The sequence below is a fragment of the Dipodomys ordii genome, unplaced genomic scaffold (genome assembly GCF_000151885.1).
Source record: "Dipodomys ordii isolate 6190 unplaced genomic scaffold, Dord_2.0 Scaffold90, whole genome shotgun sequence".
NCBI lineage: Eukaryota > Metazoa > Chordata > Mammalia > Rodentia > Heteromyidae > Dipodomys > Dipodomys ordii.
The window spans coordinates 4,922,343-4,949,034 of NW_012267306.1; the positions used below are offsets into that span (position 1 = coordinate 4,922,343).

The 26,692-nt window shown below is 37.4% G+C and overlaps 1 protein-coding gene across 3 annotated transcripts in view; it reads right to left on the minus strand.

Annotated features, from left to right (window-relative positions):
• Nucleotides 1–26,032, minus strand: part of Adam22 (ADAM metallopeptidase domain 22) — a 175,720-nt gene extending 149,688 nt beyond the window's left edge. For all 3 annotated transcript variants that reach the window (XM_013026069.1, XM_013026068.1, XM_013026067.1), the window contains exons 1-2: nucleotides 25,717–26,032; nucleotides 25,083–25,243 (exon numbers count right to left, since the gene is read on the minus strand). In XM_013026069.1, coding sequence (XP_012881523.1) covers nucleotides 25,083–25,243; nucleotides 25,717–25,801 — 246 coding nt within the window. In that variant the 5' untranslated portion in view covers nucleotides 25,802–26,032. The remainder of the gene's footprint in view (nucleotides 1–25,082; nucleotides 25,244–25,716) is intronic.
• Nucleotides 26,033–26,692: the final 660 nt, after the last annotated feature.

Genomic DNA, 26,692 nt, shown 5'->3' on the forward strand with positions numbered 1-26,692 from the left:
GGAGGCTGGGAAGGGATGTGAAGGGTAAACAAAGGAGGAGGCTGCAATTCTTGGTAAGAAATGTACGCATTATCCTGCCCATGTAATTGTAACCCCTCTGTACAGTATGTTCACAAATAAAATTAAATTAAATTTTAAAAAAATAATTGCAGATTCTCATGCCATCATATAAAGCCCCATAGAAAAACACAAGGGACTCTAAAAAAGATACAATTTTAAAATTAAAATTATCATTGATATATCAACTGATCATATAAACTAACTGAAAAGCTGACAGTTTCATTGCCTCTCACAATACTAACAGTAGGATTGTGAACTACTGGAATGGCTATGTGTTTCTGTAATAACAAATTTCTTAAACAAACATTAGAACAGTGCTGCTGCTCCCTGTGAACTAGAATATTCCAGGAAAGGACATACAGGATTTCTGTGAAGCATTAAGGGCACCTCAACTATCCCTGGGATTTCACATGCAGGAAAGGATGGTATTAGGTAAAGAGAAAAGCTTAATTTACAATACTAAAACTTCTAGGCAAGAAAGGACTGTTCTTTTAAAGTCTTGGATGGTGGGCGCCAGTGATTCACTTCTGTAATTCTAGCTACTCAGGAGGCTTAGATCTAAGGATCACACTTCACAGCAGCCTGGGCAGGAAAGTCCATGAGACTCTTGTCTCCAATTAACTACCAAAAAGCCAGAACTGTGGGGGTGCAGGGGGAGGATGGGAAGGGATGGGAAGGGGAAACAAAGGAGGAGGCTACAATGCTTGATAAGAAATGTACTCATTATCTTGCCAATGTAATTGTAACCCCTCTGTACAGTATTTTCACAATAAAAAAAAGCCGGGAGGGAGGGGGGGAAAGGGGGGGATAAAAAATAAAAAAATAATAAATAAATAAATAAAAAGCCAGAACTGGAGCTGTGGCTCAAGTGGTAGTGTTAACCTTGAGCAAAAAAGCTTAGGAACAGTGCCCAGGCCCTGAATTCAAGCCCCAACCAGGATTTTAAGTATGTCTTTAAGTATGTTGGGCATGTAAATTGTGGTCTCCTCACCATGTCCTCACATGGCCTTGCCCCTGGTCACTTCTTACTTCTATAAAGACTTCAATCCTATTGGAATAAGAATCCCATGCTAATAGATTCATTTAATCTTAATCACATCTTTAAAGATCTTATTTCCAATACAATCACATTGGGAGTCATAGCTTCAACACATGAATTTTCAGGGGACATAAATAAATGCATGACACTTCTCTTCCTTGAAGTCATCCTATGCTTTTCCAGCCTCTTCTTACCACAGGTCAAGATCCTACTAGGGATTTAGTACTGATCAGCATCAGATATTCCGTTAGTATTTCCTGACTGGTTCATTTGAGGGTTGTTATATCAACTACCTGGATGCACAGACAAACCATGAAACAGCTATAAATCACCTGCTTATTGAAATGCAGTCTTTCCTTCAGGCTTGCTGTTAGTGCAGTATCAATAGATAATGCTCTTTCTGCCTAAAAGCTCTTCGAGCTTCCCAACTTGCTAAAGCTCTCTTTTGAAACAGCCAAGGAAAAGCCCTACTTACCAGAATTGATGTCTCAATTAAAATGAACCTCTCCTGCCTCTATTCTTCCTAAGCACATAAGACTATTACAGCTTTTATCTCAGTCTCTTCTGACTTAGAGAAATTAGCATTGTAAATCTGTGATAACTGGGGCAGAGACCATATGATGTTTACCTTGGCATCATATAATTACAATTTGGATCAGGGTAATACTAACATTCTTTTTCTGGCAGGGTGTTTACTATATACATTAATTCTAATTATTTTTTATTTTTTAATTATTATGATTATTATACATACTTATGGGCATAATGACATATTTCAAAACATTTATAAAATATGTGCAGATCAAATCAAGATAATTAACATGTCCATTTTCTTACCATTTCATAATGCTTTAGAGCCCTTGAGTTCCTGTCTTCTAGTTCTTCTTAAAATCTATTACAGGTTGTTATGAGCTAAACTTATCCCTCCTATTTAACTATATTTTGACACCTATATACAATCTTCTTCTAGCCAGCTCTTTTTCCCATCCCAAGCCTCCAGTAATTATTAGTCTGTTCTCCTCAACCTTAAGATCAATGTTTTTGTAGCTTCCACATATGAGAAATACAGAATATTTGTCTGCCTCTCTCAGGCTATTTCACTTCATGTAATGTTCTCCAGTTTCAGCCATCTTACCACAAGCGAATTTAGTCTAATTGTTATATTTTCTATTTCCTGAAGCTCCATTTTACATCTGGGTCTTGTTTTATAAAACAATCATTTTTCAAAGAGTGACCCATACGCTTAAAAAGAAAATATGTTGACAGCTTGTAGTAAAACAAAAGAAGCTTGCATTATTAATAGCTATAGGTACAAGTGTATATTTATATAATCTTAATGTAAGGCAGGCTTCTTTCGACTGTATACCAATTGGCTCATTCAGCAAACATTTAAGAGTCTATCAAGTTCTGGGAAATACTAGGTATTAGTGACAAGGTGATGAAAAGGACTGTTTCTAGTCTAGTAGAACTAATAGAGGGAGGCAGAAAGCGAATGATTAGATGCTTAAAAAAACTTAAAAAACAAATACACAGATCTCAGATTTAATAAAAACAGGTTTATGCTGTCGAGAATAACCAAGTACCAAGAGTAATAATGAGGGTTTCTGGGTCCTAGAAGATCTCTTCAAGGAAGTGATATCTAGGGCACAATATTAATTTCTAGAAAAGGTCTGTGTTTGGCAGAACAATGGCTCTACAAGATGCCCACACACTGTCCCCACAATATATGAACATGTCGCCTTATATATAAGTAAGAATTTTTAATGGAAAAATTTTCCACACTCAAATTTTATCAAACCCTAGCACCAATCAATCAACCTTGCAGTAGCAATTACTAAAATAATCAAGATTTCATTTTAGACTGTGCCATCTTCTAATATTAAGTACCACCTCCATTTGGCCAGTTTTTAAATAGGTCAAAGAGAAGAAACGTGGTGCTTCTTTTGATTATCTTGGAGAAATAATAAATTAAATAGAATTATACTGAATTCTTACAGCATTAATAGTTCAGCTTATTACACAATGCTATTAATGAGAGTCAAGGTGGTTCTTAGGAAGTTAACCTTCAACATTTTAAAGGAAAAAGAGACTTGAAATGGAAAGAAAATGTTTGAGAAAAAAGAATTAGAGTTACATATATATTATAAAATGAACTTTATGCAGTAATAATTTGTGTGTGGGGGGAGGTTTTTTATCCTTCTTTTCAGGGTGTTAGGAATCGAACCCAGAACCTGGCAAATGCAATGCAAACACTCCATCACTAAGTTATATCCTCAACCCAATTTTTAATCTTTACAACTACTAAATAGCTGAGCATCACAAAATACTGAGAAAATTCTCTTGAGCTCATATGATATGATATCGCATCTTTATTGATTTAAAAAAAAAACTGAGGTGTGGATAAAAGTCATCTCCCAGGTCACAAAGTGGGTTTCAATGTAGGCATTTTGCCTCACAGCAAGACTTTACATTGTATTTCCACTCTTCACTCTCATTCTGTGGCTTGATGTGCTTGCAGGGTTTACTCAGTCCAGTGAGTAATTATAATAAAAGGAACATCTTTAGAACCATAAGAATGTGCTAAACTACCTTTCCTTTTTCTTTTTTCTTGTCGGTCATGGGGCCTGGGTGCTGTCCCTGAGCTCTTCAGCTCAAGGCAAGTGCTCTACCACTTGAGCCACAGCACCACTTCCAGTTTTCTGGTAGGTAACTGGAGATAAGAGTCTTAGGGACTTTGCTGCCTGGGCTGGCTTTGAAGCATGATTCTCAGATCTCAGCTTCCTGAGTAGCTAGGATTACAGGCGTGAGCCACTGGTGCCCAGCTTTCTAAACTGCATTTTTTAAAGATATGAAAAGGAACATCAAAACATGAGAAACAATCATTAGAACTCTATTTTCATGAGAAAAGTCAATGCTACCTCATCTCACACACACACACACACACAAAAAAAAAACTATTATAATACCAATTTGATTACAATCTTACAAAGTAAAATTATAGTTAAAAATATAAATGGAAATCATTTTTTAAGAAAAAAATGACAAAGCTGTGGTAAAGTATGGCTCACGTTTATAGAAGCTGTGAAACAAAAGACTCAAGGGGGAAAACTGCAAAAAATGTAAAATAAAATAAAGTAGCTATCCAGATGGCAAAAGCTCCTAATAAATCAATATAATTACGTAAAGTTAATTTTAATTTCTAATTTCAAAAATGAATCATAGAATCTTAGGACCAAAAGAACCTGATCTAATCCCCAGATTGAGACTTGTTTATTATTCATGGCAATAGCTGAAATTTCATACATTTAGCTTCCTGGCAACCAGCCCTTTTTTTCCTCATATCTCCCAGAGCCAGTGATCCAGGGCCACCTACCTATTCCAGAAAGAAAACATGACTGCACTTTTTAAGATTGCTTCATTGAAAAGTTGTTTTCTTTTTTGCAAGGAAAAAAGGAATACCAAAGCATTCATAGTCCAATCAGAATTTTGACCAAGGAGAAATGGTAGGTTGAGTTCAAAATTAAATCCAACCTAAAGTGAAAATATTACCAATCAAATGATATCACACAAAATGAACACTGTAAAAGTAATTCACATTATTAAAAAGAAATGTTCTTTTAAGTGTTAAGTGTTTTAACAGAATCTTTAGCCTCTCTGTTTCTAAATACTTTGCAGTTTGATTGCCATTTGGTTGCTTCAACTTAATGTTTAAAAGAATACAAATACTGGACATCAGTGGCTCACGCCTGTAATCCTAGATACTCAGGAGGTTGAGATTTGAGGATGGAGGCTTGAAGCCCAGCCCAGGCAGAAAAGTCTCCATGATAATCAGTGGCACTCTAGCTCAAGTGTTAGAGCCCTAGCCTTGAGCACAAAGAGGCTCAGGGACAGTGCCCAAGTCCTGAGTTCAAGCCTCAGGACAGGCAAAAAAAAAAAAAAAAGAGGAAAGAGGATACAAACATTTCTAAATGTTTAATACCTTCAGTTAGCTTTTAAAAGTACGTATAGCAAGGATTACTTATATGCATAATTCCTTATTTCTGCATCAGGAAATAAAATCACTATGACTATGATTGCCTTAAGTAAACTTTCAGCAAATGAGCTTTAAAAAGAATTTGGAGGGGCTGGGAAGGTGGCTCAGTGGTAGAGCACTTGCTTTGCATGCCTGAGGCCCTGGCTTCTATTCCTCAACACCACATAAGAAAAAAGAAAAAAGCTGGAAGTAGCACTGTGGCTCAAGTGGTAGAGTGCTAGCCTTGAACTGAAGAGCTGAGGGACAGCGCCCAGGCCCAGAATTCAGGCCCCATGACCGGACCCAAAAAAAAAAAAAGAATTTGGATCTGCTAAAATTACTAGTTCTCATTCTAGATATCGTTATGATCATAGTTGTATGATTGGTTTTCTGCAATGAGTTAGCTGTGTACAATCCAAGACTAATCTTGTGAAGAACTATATTATAATAGCATTTGTTAAGAATGGATTGTGTCCAAGGGGTCTTCCTAATATATAAATTAGCATGACACATATAAGAATATTAATGGATTTTATCCATATGTTTATGAGTATGTTAAATATCTTTTCTGTCTGGCTAACTCAATCACATCCATTGTTTTCATACACTCTGTCATATATTACATCTAATTAACACATTTCCTTAGCCAAATGGTCCTTTAAAGCATTTTCTTTTTTTCCTTCAGTATCAGTGATTGAACCCTGTGTGCTTTACCATTGATTCCCCAGTACACCAAACTGTTCTTTAAATCCAACTATCTACATGATTATTACCAAAACCAGAACAGTGCATGGAAGCAGGTCATTTAAAACAAAATGAAACAAAACAAAAGCAGTCTTTAAAGAATAAACTTTAAAGATCTAACTGGGTTTGAATTCTGGGTCTTCCATTTAAAAGTGGAATAAACTGGGGCATGTTGTTTGATGTCTCTGAAAAAGCAAAGATAGTAATATGTACTTTGTGAATTTATTATAGCAAATAGGTTACAGGTTATGCAGTCTTTATGGAGTTCTGATCACACCAGACGCTAGAGATACAAAGATGAGTTAGACCTGGTCACTATACAGGACATTCAAAGTCTAAAAGGGAATCTACAAGTAAGGCAGGTATCTGTAGCTCATGCCTGTAATCCTAGCTACTCAGGAAGCTGAGATTTGATTACTTCAATTCAAAGCTAGCCCAGGCAGGAAAAATCCCTGAGATTATTTTAATAATCCCCAATTCACCAGCAAAAACCCAGAAGTGCAGTTGTGGCTCTAGTGGCAGAGTGCTAGCCTAGAACAAAAAATACTCAGAGACAACACAGAGGCCCTAAGTTCAAGACCCAGGATTGGTAAAAAAAAAAAAAGAAAGAAAGAAAGAAAGAAAACTACTAAATAATTTCAACAAAATACATATAAATTCCTTAATAGATATTTATGCAAGATACAATAGCAGCTCTGTAGCGTTAGAGAGGGATGGGTTGTTGCTCTCACATAACAACCAACAGAAGCACAAAAGCAAGGGATATCTCCATAGAAGCAGGAAATTAAAATAAATCTTAGATTACTGACACAATGTGAGTCATCTACTATAGAAGATCAGACTGGAACTACAGATATTAAAGAACTTCCAAACCAGTGGTTTTTGATTGTAGCTGCATACTAAACTTGCTTGGAAAAATTTTTTTAAAAACCACTAATATCTTGGCCCCAAGATTCTGATTCATTTGGTATGGAGTAGATCCTAGGCATAATACATTTCAAAGAGTCATCAATGTGGTTCTGAGGTGTGGCTACAGATTAAAAAAAATTATCATTCTAACCAAACTAAGAAATGGACTCTTCATCTTAAAAGCAATAGAGTACCGATGTGAAAATATCTCACAATAAGTCATACATAGCTCCTGCTTCTTTCCTTAACTATTCCTGACAAAACTGTTTAACTTGGAAAAGTGATGAATTCTTACTGAATTCCCAAACATTCTTGCAAGTAAAGATTTATGTTCTTTTTGTTTGTTTGCTTGCTGATTCTGGGGCTTCAAATAAGAGCATGGGCACTCCCTGAGCTTCTTTTTGCTCAAGGCTAGCACTATACCACTTGAGCAACAGGGCCACTTCTTGTTTATTCTGTGTATGTGGTATTGAGGGATCGAAACCAGGGCTTCATGCACGCTAGGCAGGCACTCTACCACTAAGCAACATTCTCAGACCAAAATTTATGTTCTTTTGAGAATTTCCTACCTGCATTTTGTGGTTGAGTTCAACCAGATTAAAAAAAAGTGTTTTTTTTAAACAAAAAAAGGAGGGAAGAGGCATAATAAAGCTGGAAGAGAGAGAGAGAGAGAGACAGAGAGTTCAACTTGTAGCCTTCTGAGATTAAGTTAGAATTGATGTTTCCAAAAACATTTCTGCCACACATTACACTCTCAATATACTATAAAAATTAAAAATGAATGGAAGAAGAGCAAAAGATTAGATTTTTTTTGCTTTATTTAGTTTTTTAGATTTGTTTGTTCTTGGGGGCACTGAGGTTTGAACTCAGGGCCTTGCACTTGCTAGATAGTTATTTGAGCCACATGTCCAGTCCATCTCACAGTATTATTTTAGCAAGGAGTCTTTTTAGTACAGCAGGATTCAAGTAGGGAGAAATAGAAAAAGAAAAACATTTTCTGCTTCTAATACAGGAAATATGAAAGAATCAAAATGGAAGCTGTTAGTTGGATGCTGATGACTCACGTCTGTAATCCTAACTACTCAGGCTGAGATCTAAGGATAGTGGTTTGAAGCTAGCCCTAGAAGCAAAGTCCATGAGACTCTTACCTCCAATTAATAACCAGAAAACTGGGAGTGACATTGTGGCTCAAGTGGTAGAGTTCTATCTGTGAGCACAAAGAGGCTTACAAAGAAGCCCCACAACTGACAAAAAAAAAAAGGTAGCTGTTATTGGCTTTGTTTACTATTTTTAAGCTGGGGAAATTACATCATCATGTCAGTCTAGTGACTCCTAATCATTATACCATGGTTTATGTGGGGCCCATGTAAAACACAGATGACTTTCAGGACTTCTTTTTACCTGACATGGTTTTCACTCTTCGTCTCTACTCATTCCATCCCATGGTATTTCTTTATTTTATTTTATTTTATTTGTGAACATACTGTACAGCCGTTACAATTATATGGGCAGGATAATGCATACATTTCTTATCCATGGTATTTCTTAAAGTGCTACCCCTATGAAACTAAAATGTGGCCAGTTCCTGGGGAAAGTTCATCTAGTGGAACTTACTTTCCTCTCAAACTTCAATTCTTGCTCCTGACTTTACTTAATGTGAATTGTTTTGCAGTTGGTATGAACACAATCTATGACCATTGTTTGAGATACAGTAGTCAAGAACAAAGATCAAATAATGTAGCTCTCAGTACACAGGAACCTTAAGTGAAGCCATACACACAACAAAACTCGGCGTTCCTTAAGTAACATCAGTTTTGAGAGGCATTCCTTTCATTTATTCTGCTGAGTTTCCAGCTGTGAGGGCACGGAGAGCCCTTGACTCTGTGATTTCCTTGCTGCCACGGTCCCTTCTCTCCAGTGGCTTCTGCTCCAGTGAGCAAGAGGCAAAGAGACTGTGCCAACACTGGCACTACATCCTATTTTCTCATCTCCATTCAGGAAGTCAGGCAGCCTCATTACCTATTTATGCTTTAGCTATCTTCTGATAAATCAGTCTCTCCATCATCTTGGCCATTAACTGCCCATTACTAGACCTTCAATTTAAGACCTGAACAAGAAAATGCTTACTCATATAATCCTGAAAGTCAAAGCAGACCTCTGTTACTTAGTAGCCTAAGAATAATACAATGTACAGGTATACTGAGCTGTAATTAAATCTGAGTGGAAAGAATCCTGACATTTGGATGCAACAAATGTCAGTAGACAATACCCCTCAGATGAAGCAACCTTGGGAAACTGATACCTTTCTGAAGTCCAGAAATGACTAGGAGAAATGAGAGGAGAACTCTTTCCAGCCCCACAATTGGCTTGATATTTGATTTAGAGTGGAGTTTGGAAGACTTTCTCGATTTCATTCTGTTGTTACCATATGTGAACTGAAAATAGTCACAATTACGGTATGCTGTGAGAAAAACACTTTAAATCTTTTGTTTACAATGCAGAGTATATAAAAGCTCATTGCAGAGAATAATGTAAGAAGTTAAAGCTAAATAAAGGAAGGTAAAAGAGCAGAGGAGGAAAATGAGTGAGTGAGTTATCACTCTCTAAAGTGAATTACTAGTTACTTTAGCACTAAATCAAATCATTTTAAAGGCAGACTTGGAAATAGTATCTGTCTCTACCAGCTAGGCCACATGCTGTCCTGGATGTCCTGGAGGCAACATCAAAAATAGGCTAAATCCAAAGAAGAAAATGAAAAATGATTAAGTTTTCACATCCAGACTTATTTCACCTAGCCCTATTATATCAATGATTTTTTGTTTGCTTGATTTCATATTGCTTACAGATATCAGGATTATATGGGAGTTAAGGCTCATTTCCACTAAAGGCCCAAATCCAAATACTTGAGGAAAGAAAATTCAGAAATATCACTGAACAAATTTCATAGTAAATAGCTGGCACATATGAATTCAATTTCCTCTGAAGAACAAATTCACATGGAGTGAAAACATCTTTGCTCTCCTAGAGCTAAAGAATAAGCCACATCATTCCAGAGAACTTTTTGCTCACACATGTACATATAATAAATTTGAGAAGGGCCAGACTTCTTCTTTAACAAAACTCAATTATCCAAATTGTTTTCTAAGAACATAATCAAGAAATAGCCTAAATTAAATATTAAAGGGGAAATATTCTAAATGAAGAAAAAAGAGCAGTTGCCTCTAATGTCAAGAAATTTGCATCTGTAAGTTGAGAGTAACCTCTAAAAATTTTCTTTACTGTGACACAAAATTAGAGACGTCCATGGACAAAAACCACAATAATATATCCATCTTTTTTCCCCTAAGTAGTCATAATTATGATTGGTGAGAAGTCATCTTACTTAGAATAATCAATAGAGGAATGTGTATTTTATGTGTGTATGTGTGTGTGTGTGAGTGTGAGAGTGTGTGTGTGTGTGTGTGTGTGTGTGTGTGAAATCAGATTTCCAGCTATTTCTGAGATCTCTATCCCATGGAACCTTTCATAGTACCCATGGGGTACAGTATAGCAAGAAATATGACTTATATTGACTCCTAAATTTTTAAATTTATTTTAGGTTAGTTGGCCTGTAGGCTACAGAACAAATGAAAGAATCTGTCCATGATGCATGCTTGAAAGAAAATATAAAGAAAGTTGTTAAATATACTCTATTATACATATCTAGAATGGAATCTTTTCCTGGGTTGCCTTCAAAAACATCTAAAAAGAATAAATGAAGCTAATTTTTCAAACAAGGAAAACATCCAAAGTGTAGCAAAATAGTGAAATTATTCTCTTTTATAAAGAAAAATTAATTTTACTTGTATTTTTATTGTTTATTGAAGCAACTCACTATTAGCACCTCCTGGAAAGGGATTAATCTTTCTTACATTGATTCTAAACAATACCTCAAAGTAGAACATTCTAAGAGATAGAGAAAAACACAAATCAAGCCACATCATTCAAATGTACATCCAATAAAGCTTGTATGTCATACATATAGCAGGAAAAGCTTGAAGCTAATTGTAACCTGGAAAATAATTACTATTTGAAACAATCAAATTCTGTAGTCTAATTAGTTTAACAACCTAAAAATAGAAGGAATAACTACTGCTCTAAATGAGGAAAAGAGAGGGATCCTTATGAAGAGTCTTCTAGACCTGAGATGTGATATAAAATAAGAATCACATGCACACTCCCCCTTATACTTGAAATATATCTTCAAAAAGGGAATAAAAACCATAATTTTGGAGAGTTTTAATTAGAATTATGACTTCATGTCTGAATATAAAAAAAAACAAACTGACATTCACTCCATTCTTTTCTTCACTGACATGAACTCAGCTCATAACAGAAAGAATTTCATGTCAAAGGTTGATGGAATTTTGCTCCCATAGTGTCACAAACCAAAAGAACAAATCATAAGGAGCAATAGCTTCATTAGGGCAAGATGGTGGAGCTCTAAAGCCATTAGCTAAGAATGTTCTACCATAAGAACACTACATATAGGCAAGGACTTGGATACTGTTTCATCTGTCCTATATCTGACCTAGATCTCTAGACTATTGTGTTTGGATACAAAGATGAATAAAGTAAATTCTCCAGTACTTGTCTCTACTGGGAGCAAATTGGAGCAGTTTAATGAAGACTTCTTATATATAACCTGCTGGGTTAAGAGGCTTCCTATAAGACATCTTGGTTCTCTTTCAAGGGAAAAAGGCCAAGCAGAGTCATTCTTTCCATATTTTATGACAGTGTTTTACTTCTTGTTGTTCTGATACCTTAAAGGTACCATGGAGGTCAGTTTTCACTTAATGTATTAAATGATCCCCTAAAGAAATGTATTCCTTTCTGAAAATTGTATAGGTTGTCCCTCTGTACATCCCCTCCTGGGTCTCTGGGAAGTTGTCTCCTGGCAAGGGATTCTGATTCAAATGTTCCCCAGACAGCACACTCAGCAAACACCACCAATTCATTCTCTCTGGCCTTCTCTAGCCTTCCTGGACTTCTCTACCATCTCCATTGCAACTACCAACCCTGAACACCTACTGTGTGCAAAGGACTTCCCTGGGAGCCACATGGAGCTCTGAGGAAGAAAAGGTCCCTGCCTACAGCTTTTTATTACCAAGGAAGACATGTTTCTGTTGTACAAAGTAGTGATATAACATAGCTTTTATTAAAACTGTTGGGTCCAAAAAAAGTTTGCCTTCTGTTTTAAAACTGTGGAGAATTATTTATAAAAACACAAATAGCATAGTGGTTAAAACCAGAATCTGTAGCCAGATTTCTTATGTTTAAATCCTAGCTCTATTTCTTCCTAAACTGAATGACAGTGGGGAAGTTCTCTGTTCTTATTAAGTGGAGACAAGAGTACCAACATCTGAGGATTGCTGTGAAGACTGAATTAAAGAATGACTGCAGACGCAATGCCCTAGCTCCATCAATATTAGTATATTATTCTGCAATATGAACAGCCAAAGTCCCACAATGTATGAAGAGAATGTCAGGATTAGTTTTGCATCTGGTGATACTTCCAGACTACAGATTGTCTGTTACTCTCTATTGAGGTCTGTGATTTTGTGCTACACTAGCTATTACTAACTGCTCTCATTATGGTACCAGATAGCTACCTCAGTTTCCCCTATGCTTAGAACCTTTTCTAGTACAATGTTTTTGTCAATTACAAATTCACACCAAATCTGACAACTATTATTTGATAGTAATATGAAGATTCGATATCTTTCAAATTGTAAGTAGCTAATAAAAAAGAAATCTCATAACTACAATACAATCAAGACTGTTTTCACATTGATTTCTTTGTTGGTTCCTTTAGTAGTTATAAGTATTGTAAGTTATTATCCTCCAGAGTATAATCCTTATCAGCATATGCCTTCTATTTATCCTTAAAAACTTCTGACTTGTGCTCCTGAGTTAGTTCTATTAAACCAACATTTGTTGGTGAGTTTGGTGAATCACAGGAAGTATTTCTAACACATACATGTACACGTGAATGAACATGCATGCACACACACATTACATTAGTGTTGACCAAAACAGTTACTGACCTCTAACTTGAAATACCAAAGTATCAATGAAAAACATTTAATTCCAGATCTGGTAAGTTTAAACTTTATAAGAAAAGAAACAAGAATCAAAATGTATTAAGTATTTCCCAATCTCCTAGGTTCCCTCATTATTCAAAGACAGAATGATACAAAGAAAAAGAATCAAGACTCTCTAGTTCTAGAGATTCTCCTGCAGAGAACAGGAGCTATAAAAAGGCATGATTAATAGCTCAAACAGAACCAAAATACCTGGCTGCACAAAGGTCAGAAGGGACAGAGAAGAGTGTAGCTGTTTCTCTCATCTAGTGAAATGCAAAAACTGAAATTCACCCAATGTGAATGATGGGATGAGATGTTCCATGAATACCATATACATACACAAGACTCGCCCTATTGCCAGCAAACAGCAACAGTAATATTAACACTTAGAGCCTTTTTCTTCCTGAACACTTTCTACAATGAACATATGATGCTAAAATAAAAGCATAAGGGCTTTTTCTAACCTAATATTTCTTAAGAGAAATACCATACACAATTAACTTTGGAATAACAGCTTTTGGAAAGTGTTTGTTGAAAACTGTTAGAAATTCAGGAACACATGGCAGATTGATTAAGTGTTAAAATATTTATTTAATATGGTAATGGGCTGCAAGAAAATACAAGTTCTTGCACTGAGTTGAATGCTACATCCAACACTGAACCTACAGTCATGTTAAGAAGAAGCTGACAAGAGGAAGTATAGATCACAGCTGGTTTGTAGGAGTACCACATCACTCAACAGTAAAACGTGGACAAGCCAAACTAAAGAGGAAAAGCTATACATTGAGAACGAAAGCAAGTTTTATTAAAAGGTATATTAAAAACACTGACTTGCACTTTTTAAAAGGATTACTTTTATGGTATGCGAACTGTATCTCAATAAAATTGCTACTTTAAAAAGGTTTTGAAAAGTTTTAAGAACTTAGAAGGAAATGGTCCAGTGATGCAGGGCTGGCCTAACATGCTCAAGTCCCTAGGTTTAGTCCCTAAAAGGAAAAAATTTAAATCTATGTTAAAAATCAGTGTTGTTGACATAACTCTATTTCAAATGCAATCTAATTTTGGCTTTCATGGAAGAATAAAGGCTCTGAAATAACTTAAGGGCACAATGACTTGGAGTTTTTAGAAAAAGAGAGAACAGAGTAGAATAAAAAGTGTATCATTGCATGTAACAGGATAAGTATTGTTTCATTACATGCCTTTTGGTCTGTGGCATGCTTCCTCATGTCCACACAAAAACTTTTACACAAATATTCACAGCTAAAGAAATGAAACAATTAAGTTTTTCTTCAGGATAAATGTGTGAAGTAGTAGAACATGATTTGGAAATAAAAAGGAATGAGGTATACAAACAACAATGTAGATAAGAATTGAAATACAAATGCTCGGATAGTATATTATTCCATTTATATGTAGGATGTGCAAGTCTATAAACACAGAACATACATTCATGGTCATTTTGGGAGTCTGAACATAAGAAGGTTTGGAGGATTTCTTTCTGAAATGGTATAAATGTTTTCGATTTAATGGTGGTGATGGTTGCCCTTAAAAGCTTTTGTTTTTAGATATTTTAAATAGGTTATATGTAAATTATCTCAACAAATCTGTTAAACTATATGTAAGCAAAATATGGGGTTTTTTTGGTCTAAGGTTATATGAGTCACTGGAAGTCATAAAAACTGAAACTTTTATTTCTCTGGGACAATTACTTAAATTTAATCTTTCAACACAAGCACCTCCCCACCAAAAATGTCCCTTTCACTTCTGACTTTAACCCTACTTCCATATTCTTCAGTCACAGTTATATACATGCTTGAAATTACTTTTACTAAAATGATTATTCTCTAGAGGGGCCTTCAAATTTAAAGTAGCATGTACACAATCTTAGAAGCACAAAAATTTCCTGGAGTACCATATATATCCTCCTGAGAAGTAAAAGAAAATTATGGAATACTATATGAACTCACATCATTAATTAATACTTAAGTGTATTAGGCGAGGCATGGTGGTAACCCCTGTAATCTCAATACTTATTTCGGAGGCAGGAGGTAGAAGCAAGGCCCTCTGAACTGTGAGACCCTATGTCTACAAAACAAGACCCTAGGCAAGACTCTATCCCCCAGAAAACAAAAAGAAAACACAATGGATTGCATATAATTGGTAACTATTTCAGCTTAAAATAATATTTTAAAGTAAAAATTATAAAAAGTTAAAAAGTCAAAGGAAAATTATTTGTCATAAGTATATGGGACTAAGCTACAGGAAAAAAATTAAATGTCCTTAATATAAAAACATCTTTGAAAAATTAAAGGTTTTTTGTGTGTTTGTTTGTTTTGAAGTTATGGCCTTGAACTTGCTAGCCCTACCACTTGAGCTATGCCTACAGCCCTGTTTTTTGCTGGTCTTTTTTGAGTCTTGCAAACTTTTTCTGCCTTGGCCGGCCTCAAACCTCTATTGTTTCATTCTCAGCCTCCCAAGTAGCCAGAATCCACCCTAAAGAGTAAATATTAAGGGAGAACCTCAGTTGAGTATGTCATATAAATTCAAATGATGTACATCACTGTCTTAAAGAAAATGTTGCTCCAGGCAGCAAATGACAAAATGTGGTGAATAAAATCATGAACAAAGGTTTGAGAGCTCAGATTTATTTTTCTTAGACGAGATGGGGCTACAGACTGACATGAATGATTTTGTTAAAGTGATTAAAGAGGCCAAGGAGACAGCAAAGCAGCTTTCTGGGTTGAAATGTCACTGTGTTAAAACTGGCCCAAGATCCTGCCACTTTCTCTGGCATTCTCTCCTCTCATCACTATGGCTTTGCCTTTTCTAATAAGCACTGCATGGGATTCAAAGCAAGAAGGACAACTTAGTTTTCCTTACTGTGCAGGGCCCGCAAGAAAACCAAGGCATAATGCCTATGGGATAGTGCTGTTAGGCCCACAGAATATGGGGGAGGGAAAAAGGAAGAAGGAAAGAAGGGAAGAGAGATTAGGCATATATGCAGAAGGATGCTCATCTTCCTTTTAACCCCATTCCATTCTGCTGGAAAAAAATGTTACAACTGTGGAAAATATCTCAAATATAATAAAATTAGTAACCTAAGTACTCATAGAATGTTTTCTCTAAGTTCTTGAGACAGATAATTAAAACGCATTCATAAATATTTACTGAGCACTCACTGGGGACCAGGTCTAGTACTAAACAACAGTAAACAACATGGTTTTGTGAATGATAATGGTTCATTCACATTCATAAATGGCCAACTCTGAACCCAAGATCAGAGTCTATCTCATGTAGACAGTTACCAGTGCTCTGAGTCCTTTCCCCAACATACACGAGCATGAACAATTTTATGCTGAATCACTATTTGTATAGCTATAACAGTGCCTTGTCGTTTCTTTACTCTGATTAGGAATCCTGTAGCCAAGGGGCAGGGAATGTGTATTATGTAGCAATGTTCACCAGGGAAGAAATGACATACTCAGCAAATGAGTACATAGAGGTGAAATCCAGGTCATTGTGGACAATGTGAACTAGGAAAACAAGGTTAGGAAGATTATTCTAGCAGTAAAAACAGAATGGCCGCATAAATACCTGTCCAAGGAAGACAATGAATGGGGACAACTGAAGGACAATCAAAGAAAAAGCAGAGAAAACAAAACCCACACAAAATACAATATAAAGGTAAACAATAAAATGGTAAGCTGGTGGGACTATAGCCCATTTTCAAAATCCAAAAATAAGTTAAGTCCAGCACTTTGCAACAGGGATGGTTCTTAACACTGAATGTAAATAACCTTCCAGAGACTTGTTTTTACTTTAGTTGCTAATAGAAAAAGGGACACTTGACAGAAGTAGAGTTTGGGGAAAAGACAAAATAAACCAAAGGTCATAGGAAACGAGAAGCTATGTTCACAGGAAAATGCAAATGGAAAGAGACTACAAGAGAGTGGCCGTTTTACTGAGAGTGGAGGAAAGGAGATACAGTAGAGAGAAAAGAAATAATGAGGTAGAGGAAACCTTGTATAACAACTAATGAGAGAGCCTCACAATGGAACAGAGCCCCCTACAGGCAATGGCATGGGACAATTTCCTTCAGTCGACTTTTGCTACTTGAGTCTTGTTCTGTCTGCACTTAACTCTGGGAAGATGTGAAAATAAAAATTAGGATCTATGCTTTTGTTCTACGTTTTTCTGTGCAATTAAAGTAAAATACCCCAATCATCCTACAGACTTTGAGAATCCATAATCAGAATAATTAATTCATTAATTGATTAATTCATTAATGATCTTAAGTAAAATTACTTATTAATTTAGTTAAATTACAAATTAAGAGTACTTTCTGTCATTAACTCTGAGACAACATTGTCTATACAAGATCATTAAGAACTATAAGAACATCATGCTAAACTTATCTTAAGGAAATTAAATTAAGCAATAATTCTTAATATCTCAGCTCCAGTACTCTTCAATGTTTTTACCATGTTGCATGCTGAAAGGCAACAAGAATTTCTATACAGAATTTCTAGTCACCTACCAAGCCAAGAATAACTCCACCTTTGGTGACAGCGATGGATACAATTTGAATTTTCCCTATATTCTTACCAATCAGTATATTTCCAACTTAAATAACTTAAAAAGAAAGCAATGTTCTTCTATTTCTAACTAAACAATCTACAGATTCATAAAATATGAGAATAAACTTTCAGTCTAGAATCAAAACTTTCATCATCTTCAGTGATGAAGTTTTTATCAAAATCAATTTTTAAAAATCCTTCCTAAGAAATACTGTTCAGCAAAATGATAAATTTGAAATGGTACCTTAAAAACAATTCCATTGTTCTTACTAAATTCAACTAATGTTTTTCTGGAGCACACACTAAAGTATTCATAACTAGTGCCAAAAAATACCAAATTTACCTTGAAAATAACTTAAGATCAATAGCAAAGATTGACACAAAATTATAAAAACAATTGCAAATTTCAAAACATACAGTTTGCAATCTTCAGTCATTCAATATACATTCATTTAACAAAGACCATATGTCATTCAAAATGTGTCTACTTCTCACGTTAAACAAATTGTGATTTTTTTTTTAGAGAATCAAAAAAGCATGGGGCTGGGACGGTGACTCAGTGGTAGAGTGCTTGCCTTGCATACATAAGGTCCTGGGTTCGATTCCTCAGCACCACATAAACAGAAAAAACTGGAAGTGGCACTGTGGCTCAAGTTTTACAGTGCTAGCCTTGAGCCAAAGCAGCTCAGGGAAAGCACCCATGCCCTGAGTTCAAGCCCCTGGTCCAGCAAAAAAAAGAAAAAAGTATAAGCTGATTGGGCTTCATCTCATGACCTGGAAGAAGCTCAGGTCCAGAGTCTAAACTGCATAAAGAAGAGAAGAGTGGGCCCTTAAAGTGCTGTCCCATGAGCCTGCACACCTTTAAAACAACCAACTAAGAAATGTGAAAGGGAAGAAAAACAAGAGGAAGAAATAAGTAGGAGAAATTAAGGAGCAAGGGAGAAGAAAAAGGGAAAAAGGGAGGATGAAGAGGGAGAGGGAGGGGAGAAGAAGGAAGGGAAGGGATAGACTAGAAGGAAGGTAAGAGGGATTTGAGGTGGAGAGTAAAGAGAAGACAGGATTTGTTCTTTCCTTAGAATTAAACACTTCAAGGGAAGTTGAGGACAATCACAGGGACTATAAGAGAAAGTTTGACTAAACACGTTTTCTTTTAAAAACCAGGTCTGAGACATGGTAGAACATTGTCTATAATTCCAGCATTGAGGAGGCTGAGGAAGGAGAATAATGAATTCCAGGTTAGCCAAAGCTACAAAATGAGATACTCTCTTAAAAATAAATAAAATAAAAATAAGACAAACAAAAATCCTAAAACTTAGATCAACAGCAGAAACAACCACTAAACCTTAGATGGCGCAGATAAAAATGTAGAAAATTTCTCAGACTCTTTCAAGGTTTCTGTCTAGTGAAGCCAGGAGAATACTGGATTAATCAATTTATTAGGTCTAGTTATGTTTTTAAAAAAACTTTGATATGGTACTTTATTTGGCAAAGGGGAATTTTCAGAGCTAATTAAAGCAAAACCTTGAGATGGGAGAGTTAGCTGGATTAGCCAGGAGGGCCTTCTCTAACCACAAAGTCCTTAAAAGAGCATAGTTTTAATGCAACAGTGATTCTCACAAGACACTTAGAAATGAACTTTACAACTTGGGGAAAGGGGGAGTTGAGGGGAGAGGAAGTAGGAGAAAAATGAGACAGGTAGTAACAATGTTTGACAAGAAATGTACTCATTATGTATGTAACTGTAATCCCTCTGTACAACACCTTGACAATAAAATTAAATTAAAAAAAAAGAATATAGCCTTTCCCAGCTTGTCAGAAACCGTGACAAACAGAAATGGTTAGCAAGTAACTAGCTTTCAAGATGGTGGGAAAGGCTGGGACTTCAATGAATGACTTTAAGAAAGAACTGCAAATGCCCTTCTGAGATCCTAAAAAGAGCATGGTCCTGCTGACTCCTTGATTTTGAAGCTCTGTGAGAGTCCTGTCAGACTTCTCTTCCCGGGAAACTGCTAAAACAACGAGTCTGTGTTGTCTTAAGCCTCCAAGTTGTGCTGACATATGATGACAGCAATAGAAAACTGATAAAATGGCTGCAGAGGCTGAGGAGTTCTAGTTACCCTCTCTACCGGGATTGGACTTCTGATTTGTGTGAGCCAAGTCACCTTCCCTTCCTGCTTGATTCAAAACCTTCTTTTGTTCACATTCTGATGATACTAGGTCCCTCTTCAGCCAGCTGTGTCTGCCTTGCTCCTTCTCCAGGCTGCCCTAAATTAATAATACCAGACTATGTATAACCTTGACTGCCACTTACGCCTACCAAGGATCCACAGCATCTTTTACATGCATTAAAAACACACTGGGGGATTCACAGAAATCTGTAGAGCCAGATTGTCAAATAGCAACAACTCTTGCAGTATTTGATTCTGAATATCAAATTGTATGTACTATCACAGTCTCAACATCCTGAGTTCACAAGTGGAAGAAATAAAGGCAATCTCTCCCAAATCAGTCTAATTAAAAGACAGGCTGAAAAAGAAAGAATAAAAAAATCTGACCGTCTAGAAAGCTAGAGATATGAGGCAGTGACAATACATAAAAATTGAGATCTTTTAGAATACCATAAGGAATTCCTGAGTTAGATTAGGTTACTTCAAAGGTCTCTTCTGTCTCAGACTCTGTGGTTACACTTAGATATAAAAATTTAAATAAAGGTAAATGTTATAATTTTTAAATTTTTTACTCTCTTGAAACTATTCAACTGTAAAAGAGGGCTGATAGGTGAACAAGAAAGTGCTGGGAAATGTTCCCTTCCTGGTCAGTGCAGTTGACAAAGTTGTGCTTGGGAGTAAAACTTTATCTATATTAAGCTATTTAAACAAATGCCCATTGTATTAAAAGATGATGTGTGTGCTATCCTGCAAAATACCTCCAAAGTTGTAATTCCTAGGAGCCCATTTCTGCCAAGGAAAGCTGCACTGCAGACAATTTACTGTCAAGCTGACTCAGTACTCCCAAATGAAACAGCACAATTTTAAGCACAGCTCATCCACACTTAAAACACATGTACAAAGATATTCACAGAAAAATTACAGGAAACTCTGCATGTCATCTCATTGCCATCTTGCATCGTTCCCACTCATTACTGGTTATCAAAACTACAAGAAATTGTACATCCATGTCACTGACACATGACTATGACTATTAAGAAGCTGCAACTTTCCAGGGGATGAAATAGAGAAAAGTAACCTATCTACTCTTGACATCAAAGGCTTCTAACAACAAAAAAAAGAAATTCTGCTAATGATAGAGAAATAAAATCACTGAGTGAAAAACATTATTAAAAATTCATGAAGTGACCACACAATAAAATAAGCTACCAAATAACCTATCTTTAATGCTTGGTTAGTAAAATAAAAAATCATCATCATCATCATCATCTCATTATGACCATTTAGATGCTTATTCTAATCAAAAATAACACAAATTACCAGTATCTAAACATCAGTAAGACTCAGCAATCTTACCCAATGCATTGTCAGTTTAAAAAAGTAAGTTTTATCCTTCTTCCTGTAAACATGCAATTCATCCAGGATTAATAATATCAAGACAGGAGGAAAAAGATAAAATATTTTGAATATTCTAGTGCTATTTTCCAACCCTAAAATTATTTCTAACTAAGTAGACAACCTTGAGTAGAGTACAGTTACACATAGTGAAGAATAAATATTCTACCACTTCCAAGACTTTATGGCTCACTAAGCTTTCTATATGGCTGATCATCCTACTTGGAGTAAAACTTAAGCATTGAAATAACTAAACAATGCACTAAAGAAACTTTTTATTATATAGACCCAACAAAGTCACTATTTCCCACCAACATAGTTACCATTTAAATAGAACCAAATGAAATTTATTCTAAAATAGCTTTATGTTCCCATTTAAGGATGAAAACAGAAAAAGAACGCATTAAAAATAAAAGTAGGATATTTATACAGTCATAGTTCTGATGAGTGTTAGGGGTCATTAAGTAATACAAGGCTGATGACCTTACTCTAGGTCAACTGCTAGATCCTACCAGATGAGAAACAATTCCTGAATTAAGATAAATGACGTATAAGGGCTCCTCTCTCTGGAACTATTCAATTCTACTTAGTTAGGGAAATTTGAGTAATTTGTAACTTGGCTTAGAATGTGTTAAACTCAAGCATTTAGGCTACCAGTTTTCATTCCAATGATGTAATAAAATTTCTAAATAGTACTGGAGCAGCCTGAGGGAGTTAATGTTATTTAACAGGCTTTTAGGCTACTTACTATATGCCCAGCATTGTTCTAAGTGCTTTATAAATATTACTCATCGACAACATTTTCAGTATATTTAGGAATTAAGTTCTTAAATAATTTAATAATGATACACGTGACATTTACCAGTGAACAAAATGAAACAAATCACTATTTGCTCACTGAAGTTAAAATTATTCATTTCTATCAATTAGGACCAGTTAATTAGGCCAGTTAATTCTCCTTACTGAAATCCTTGGATCGCCTTCTGGACAAATCAAACTCTTGAGTAAGTTAGGACGATGTGCAGCTTCTATATCCCACTTTCCTCTTGTTGCCCTTAACTCTTTGCAATTAACATAGGCAAATCTGGACTATCTGGACTTCTACTTGTCTATGTACTTGGCTGGCCTGCAATTAGATACACATATTTCCTTCTCTTAATAGGGCCAATTCCTAACTCATTCTGCAAAGATCACACAGCACCCACCCAAATGAACCTACCTAGTCTGCTGCTCTTCAACAGACTACTGTCTGTAATCACCTCCAGCAAATCATACCTTAGGGTAAAAACTAATTGCTTGTTCACTGATTCATCTTCCCACTTTCCTGAGAACAGTTTAAAGGTTAGAATTGTCTTTTATCTCTAAACCCTTAGGGCATTTCATAAAAATTGCTACAAAGCACTTGCCCCAGTAAATAAATACCTTCAAATAAATGAATCAATGCCAGGGTACTAAGGAGGCTGAGATTTGAGGATCTTGGTTCAAAGTCAGCTGGGACAGGAATGTCCATAAACCATTGGAAAATAAACTATTGGAAAACCGGAAGTAGTGCTGTGGCTCAAGTTTTAGAGTGCTCACTTTGAGCTGAAGAGCTGAGAGACAGCACCCAGGCCCAGAATTCAAGCCCCATGACCAAAATAAATAAATAATCAACAAATGAATATATATATACACATATATGCTTTGTGAGCTCACAAAATAAAATCATCCTGATTTTATTTCTGAAATACAAAATGAGTTGCTAAAAATATCTTAAAGATACCCCAGGTATTATCTATTTAATTACCACAAAAATACCAAAGATCATATAAAATCAACATATGTTTTCAGGTCCTGACAGCTGTCAGTAAATCAGAAATGCCAAAAGGACATGGAAATTTAGTTTCCTAACTATAGGGGATTTAGGTTTCTGGTCGATAGGTTTTTACAATTTGAACTGCCAGATTCAGTTCCACTTGTCAATGATTTACAGAGCATGGTGAACTGCAATGACTTCTCAGGTGATGCATACAGAGATACACTAACTGTTCCTTATTATGTGCCAGGCAGTGGAATAGTTATTACTTTAATGACAACATAGCTTTGGAAGACACAATTTATACATGCTCAGTAAACAAAACAGCCCTAATTACTCCAAGAGGACCAAGGATGAAGCATGTGGGTGTTGGGGGGCACAATTAAGTGAGCAGAGAATTTCAAAGTTGATTTTGATTTTACAGTTTTTCTTTGGAGTATATAGTCATCTCTCCCCACCCTCCCCCTCGTTTTTTTCCTTCCAGAGTAAATCTTGAGTTGCAAAGTTTTCTCTATCAGCTTTCAAACAATGGTGATGCAGACTCTTCCTAAACAACATTACTTCCAGTTCTGACTTGAATTAATGATCTACTCATGATGTTTACCTAAATGATACCTATTTGTAGAACAGCCAGAGTTTTTCATCCCAATTGTGTACTATGTAGGAATTACAAGTTGCTCAGATCCAAGACGGCTAGATACATAAACATAAAGACAGATGCATAGATACACAAATAGATGACAACAAAACTTTTCTGAAAACATTGGTTATTCAATAGTATTAAATAATTCTTACCTTTTTAAATATAATATCAGGTTTACATTTTTAAGGAATCTTTACCTTTCAGAGGTGTATTACTAACATTTATTATGATTGAAATTATATAATTTGCTTAAAAATAATACAGGAAGGAAAAAAATATGTATAGACAAAGCAAAACTGACCATGAGTTACTGCTGAAGCTTAGAGTTCCCTGCATTATTTTGTCTAGTTTTGTGAGTGTTTGAAATTTTTTTACAATCAAAGATTGCAAATTGGTCTGAGAATATTCCTTCATAGAAATAATTCTAATTAACTTGAAAATAAGATAAGAAAATTGTGTTTCTCCATGGGAATAAGTCAAATGCAAAAGGCAAATAGGTCATCACCAAACATAACTCAAATGATAGAGTCCTTCATTCAAAACTCAGAGTATGAGGTTGGCTACTACAATACCTAACTTTGAGGGCCATTACAGTAGCTTTAATTTCTACCTTACATGCGCAATTTTTAAGGAAACCATGTATTTGGCTAAATTACAGTTTATTTTTCTATTTTTATAGATCTTCCTCATGTAAATCAGTGCAACTATCACATCATTCCGGTATATCTGGATTGGTGAATATGTTTATGCATGCATACATGTTCAATGTTTCTTTACTTCAGCAAATTTTATAAAAATTTTCAGCTACATGAACTTCATATCATTCTCAGGTAGGTGGACTGGCAGGTTAATGCCTATAAATATATGGCTCCAAAAATATTTACTAACCAATAAGTTCAACATAACGTTCAAGCATATCTATGGATATATTTTATTGATCTAACTCCAGGTACAATAATAAACTAGCTTTGGAAGACACCATTTATACATGCTTAGTAAACAAAACAGCCCTGATTACACCAAGAGGACCAAGGATGAAGTGTGTGTGTGGGGGGGGGGGGGATTGTCACTCTTGTAGGTACAACTCTGGTGTCCACAGATCTAAGTGAGCAGAGAATTTTAAAGTTGATTTTGATTTTACAGGTCTGAGTTTCTTTGGAATATAATCATCTCCCCCCCCCCCCCATCGCTCCCTCTTTTTTTTCTTTCCTTACAGAATGAATCTTGAGTTGCAAAGTTTTCTCTATCAGGATTCAAACAACAACGGTGATGGTGATGCAGACTCTTCCTAAATAACAATCTCCTCCCCAATGTATGCTACTAAGGTGAGAGGCTCTTCCTTTCCCCTCCCTTTCTTTAAGGTTAGAATGAGGCTGGAGGCTTCCTGCACCAACTTCTTGTGAGGACAAGAAGGACCTTGGACCTTGGGCCTGTGCTCTAGGGGTTTTGGTCTCCCCCTCACCCATCCCCACCTCTCTTTTCCTTCTATTTTTTTGCACAGGGAGCGTCTATGCTCTTCTCACCGACTACACCTCGTCTCCAGGGCAACGCAGCAAATGTGAGGTCGCTGACAGCCGGGCTGCGCCGAGGACCCCTCCCCGCCCCGGCCTCTCACCTGCCGGCCGCCGGGGTCGCCCCGCACCCGCGTGTTGAGCACGTCGTGCCGAGTTTCGTCTTCGCCGCCCGAGCGGTAGATGAGGCGCAGTGGCACGACGCTCTGGCGCCCCAGGAAGCGGTTTTCATTCCCTCTCTCCAGCTCTGTCAGCGAGGCGTCTCCTTCCAAGCAGGAAAGTGTGTGTGTGTGCAGGGGGGGGGGGGGGCAGAGACAGAAGAGAAAAGCAAAAATAAGGATCCTGAATCACACTCTCCTCCATCCTGCGTTCCCATCTTCCCCCCCCCCCATGAAAATCCCGCCGCCTCCTCCCTCCCGGACCCCATCTGGAAAGGACATGAAGACACACCAGCTGGAGAGCCCTGGACCAGCTCATCCGAGAGCATCCACCATCGGGGCCCACAACACAGGGCACCCTTTCCCCCGCGTGGGGCGCAGGCCTCTGACTCCAGGCTTCAGATGCACCCGCGAACCCCCACACCTGAATTTTGGCTGCCTCTCAGCCTCCTCCCCCCCCCCCAAATAAATCTCCCCCGCGCACTTGGGAACTAGAGATGTCCCTTTCCAATGCGCCCAGGGTCTCCACAGACACCCCGAAAAGAGTAGTCTCCAAGCCGCACTGGGTGGGTGAACTTACCTGGCCGGCCGCAGCGTGCCAGGGGGCAGGTCCCCAGGGCGCAGAGCAGCAAGAAGGGCACGGGTGCCGCCGCCGCTGCCTGCATGATGCTGCTGTCAGCCCGCCGTGCCCGGGCGCTCAGCTTCTCATGCTCCTCCGCTGCGTCCAGCTCCCGAAGCTCCCAGCCCGCCCGCTGCCGTCGCCGCCCCCCACCCCCTCCCAGCCCAGGCCGGTGCTGCAGCGGGCCCCAGGAGCTGCAGCCTGCACCGCCGCGGCGCTGCCTCAGTGCTGCATTGTGCTCCGCGGGCGCTTCCGCTGGCAGGGGGGCGGGGAGCGAGCGAGTGCTGCAGCATTGGGCGGTTGGTAGCTAAGTGGTTTCTAGCGCCTCCCACCTCATCCTCGGGCAGAGGCTCCGGCGGGCGAAGAGCGCACGGCAGGGAGCGAGCACCCGGTGCATTCGCCTCCCCCCTCCACACACACACCCCTCCCCGCCCTCGCACCGGCAGGGGCGCACGCAGGAACGTCAGCTGGGAAATGTAGTTCTCCCTTCTGCTGATCTTCCTTCACCAAAGCGCAGATCAGCTGCATCCTGCAGACCAGAGGGAAGGAAGGAGGGAGAGCCCAAGGGAGAGCCGATTGGTGCAGAGATTACTGACTGTACCTTAGAGACAAGGAATTCATCCACATTGTTTTGCAAAAGGGGGGGGCACAAACAAAAACAACAACAAACTTTAATGGTATCACAAGTTAGTAGTTACTGAAGCGATGAGGGAAAGGACCACTACCTTGACACTATGGTAAATGAGTCACTAAGTATGGATGGAGAAACCATATGAATTACCTAGTGACTGACATCTGTAATCCTTCACTGAAAGTCACCTGCTCTCTGAGGTAGTTGACTAGGAAGGCCAATTTTTTTTAAAACAATACAATGTGGCAAATGTCATAATTAGTTACATTGAGGCGATCCTTTAACCCAGTCCCCAAAAGTCAGGGA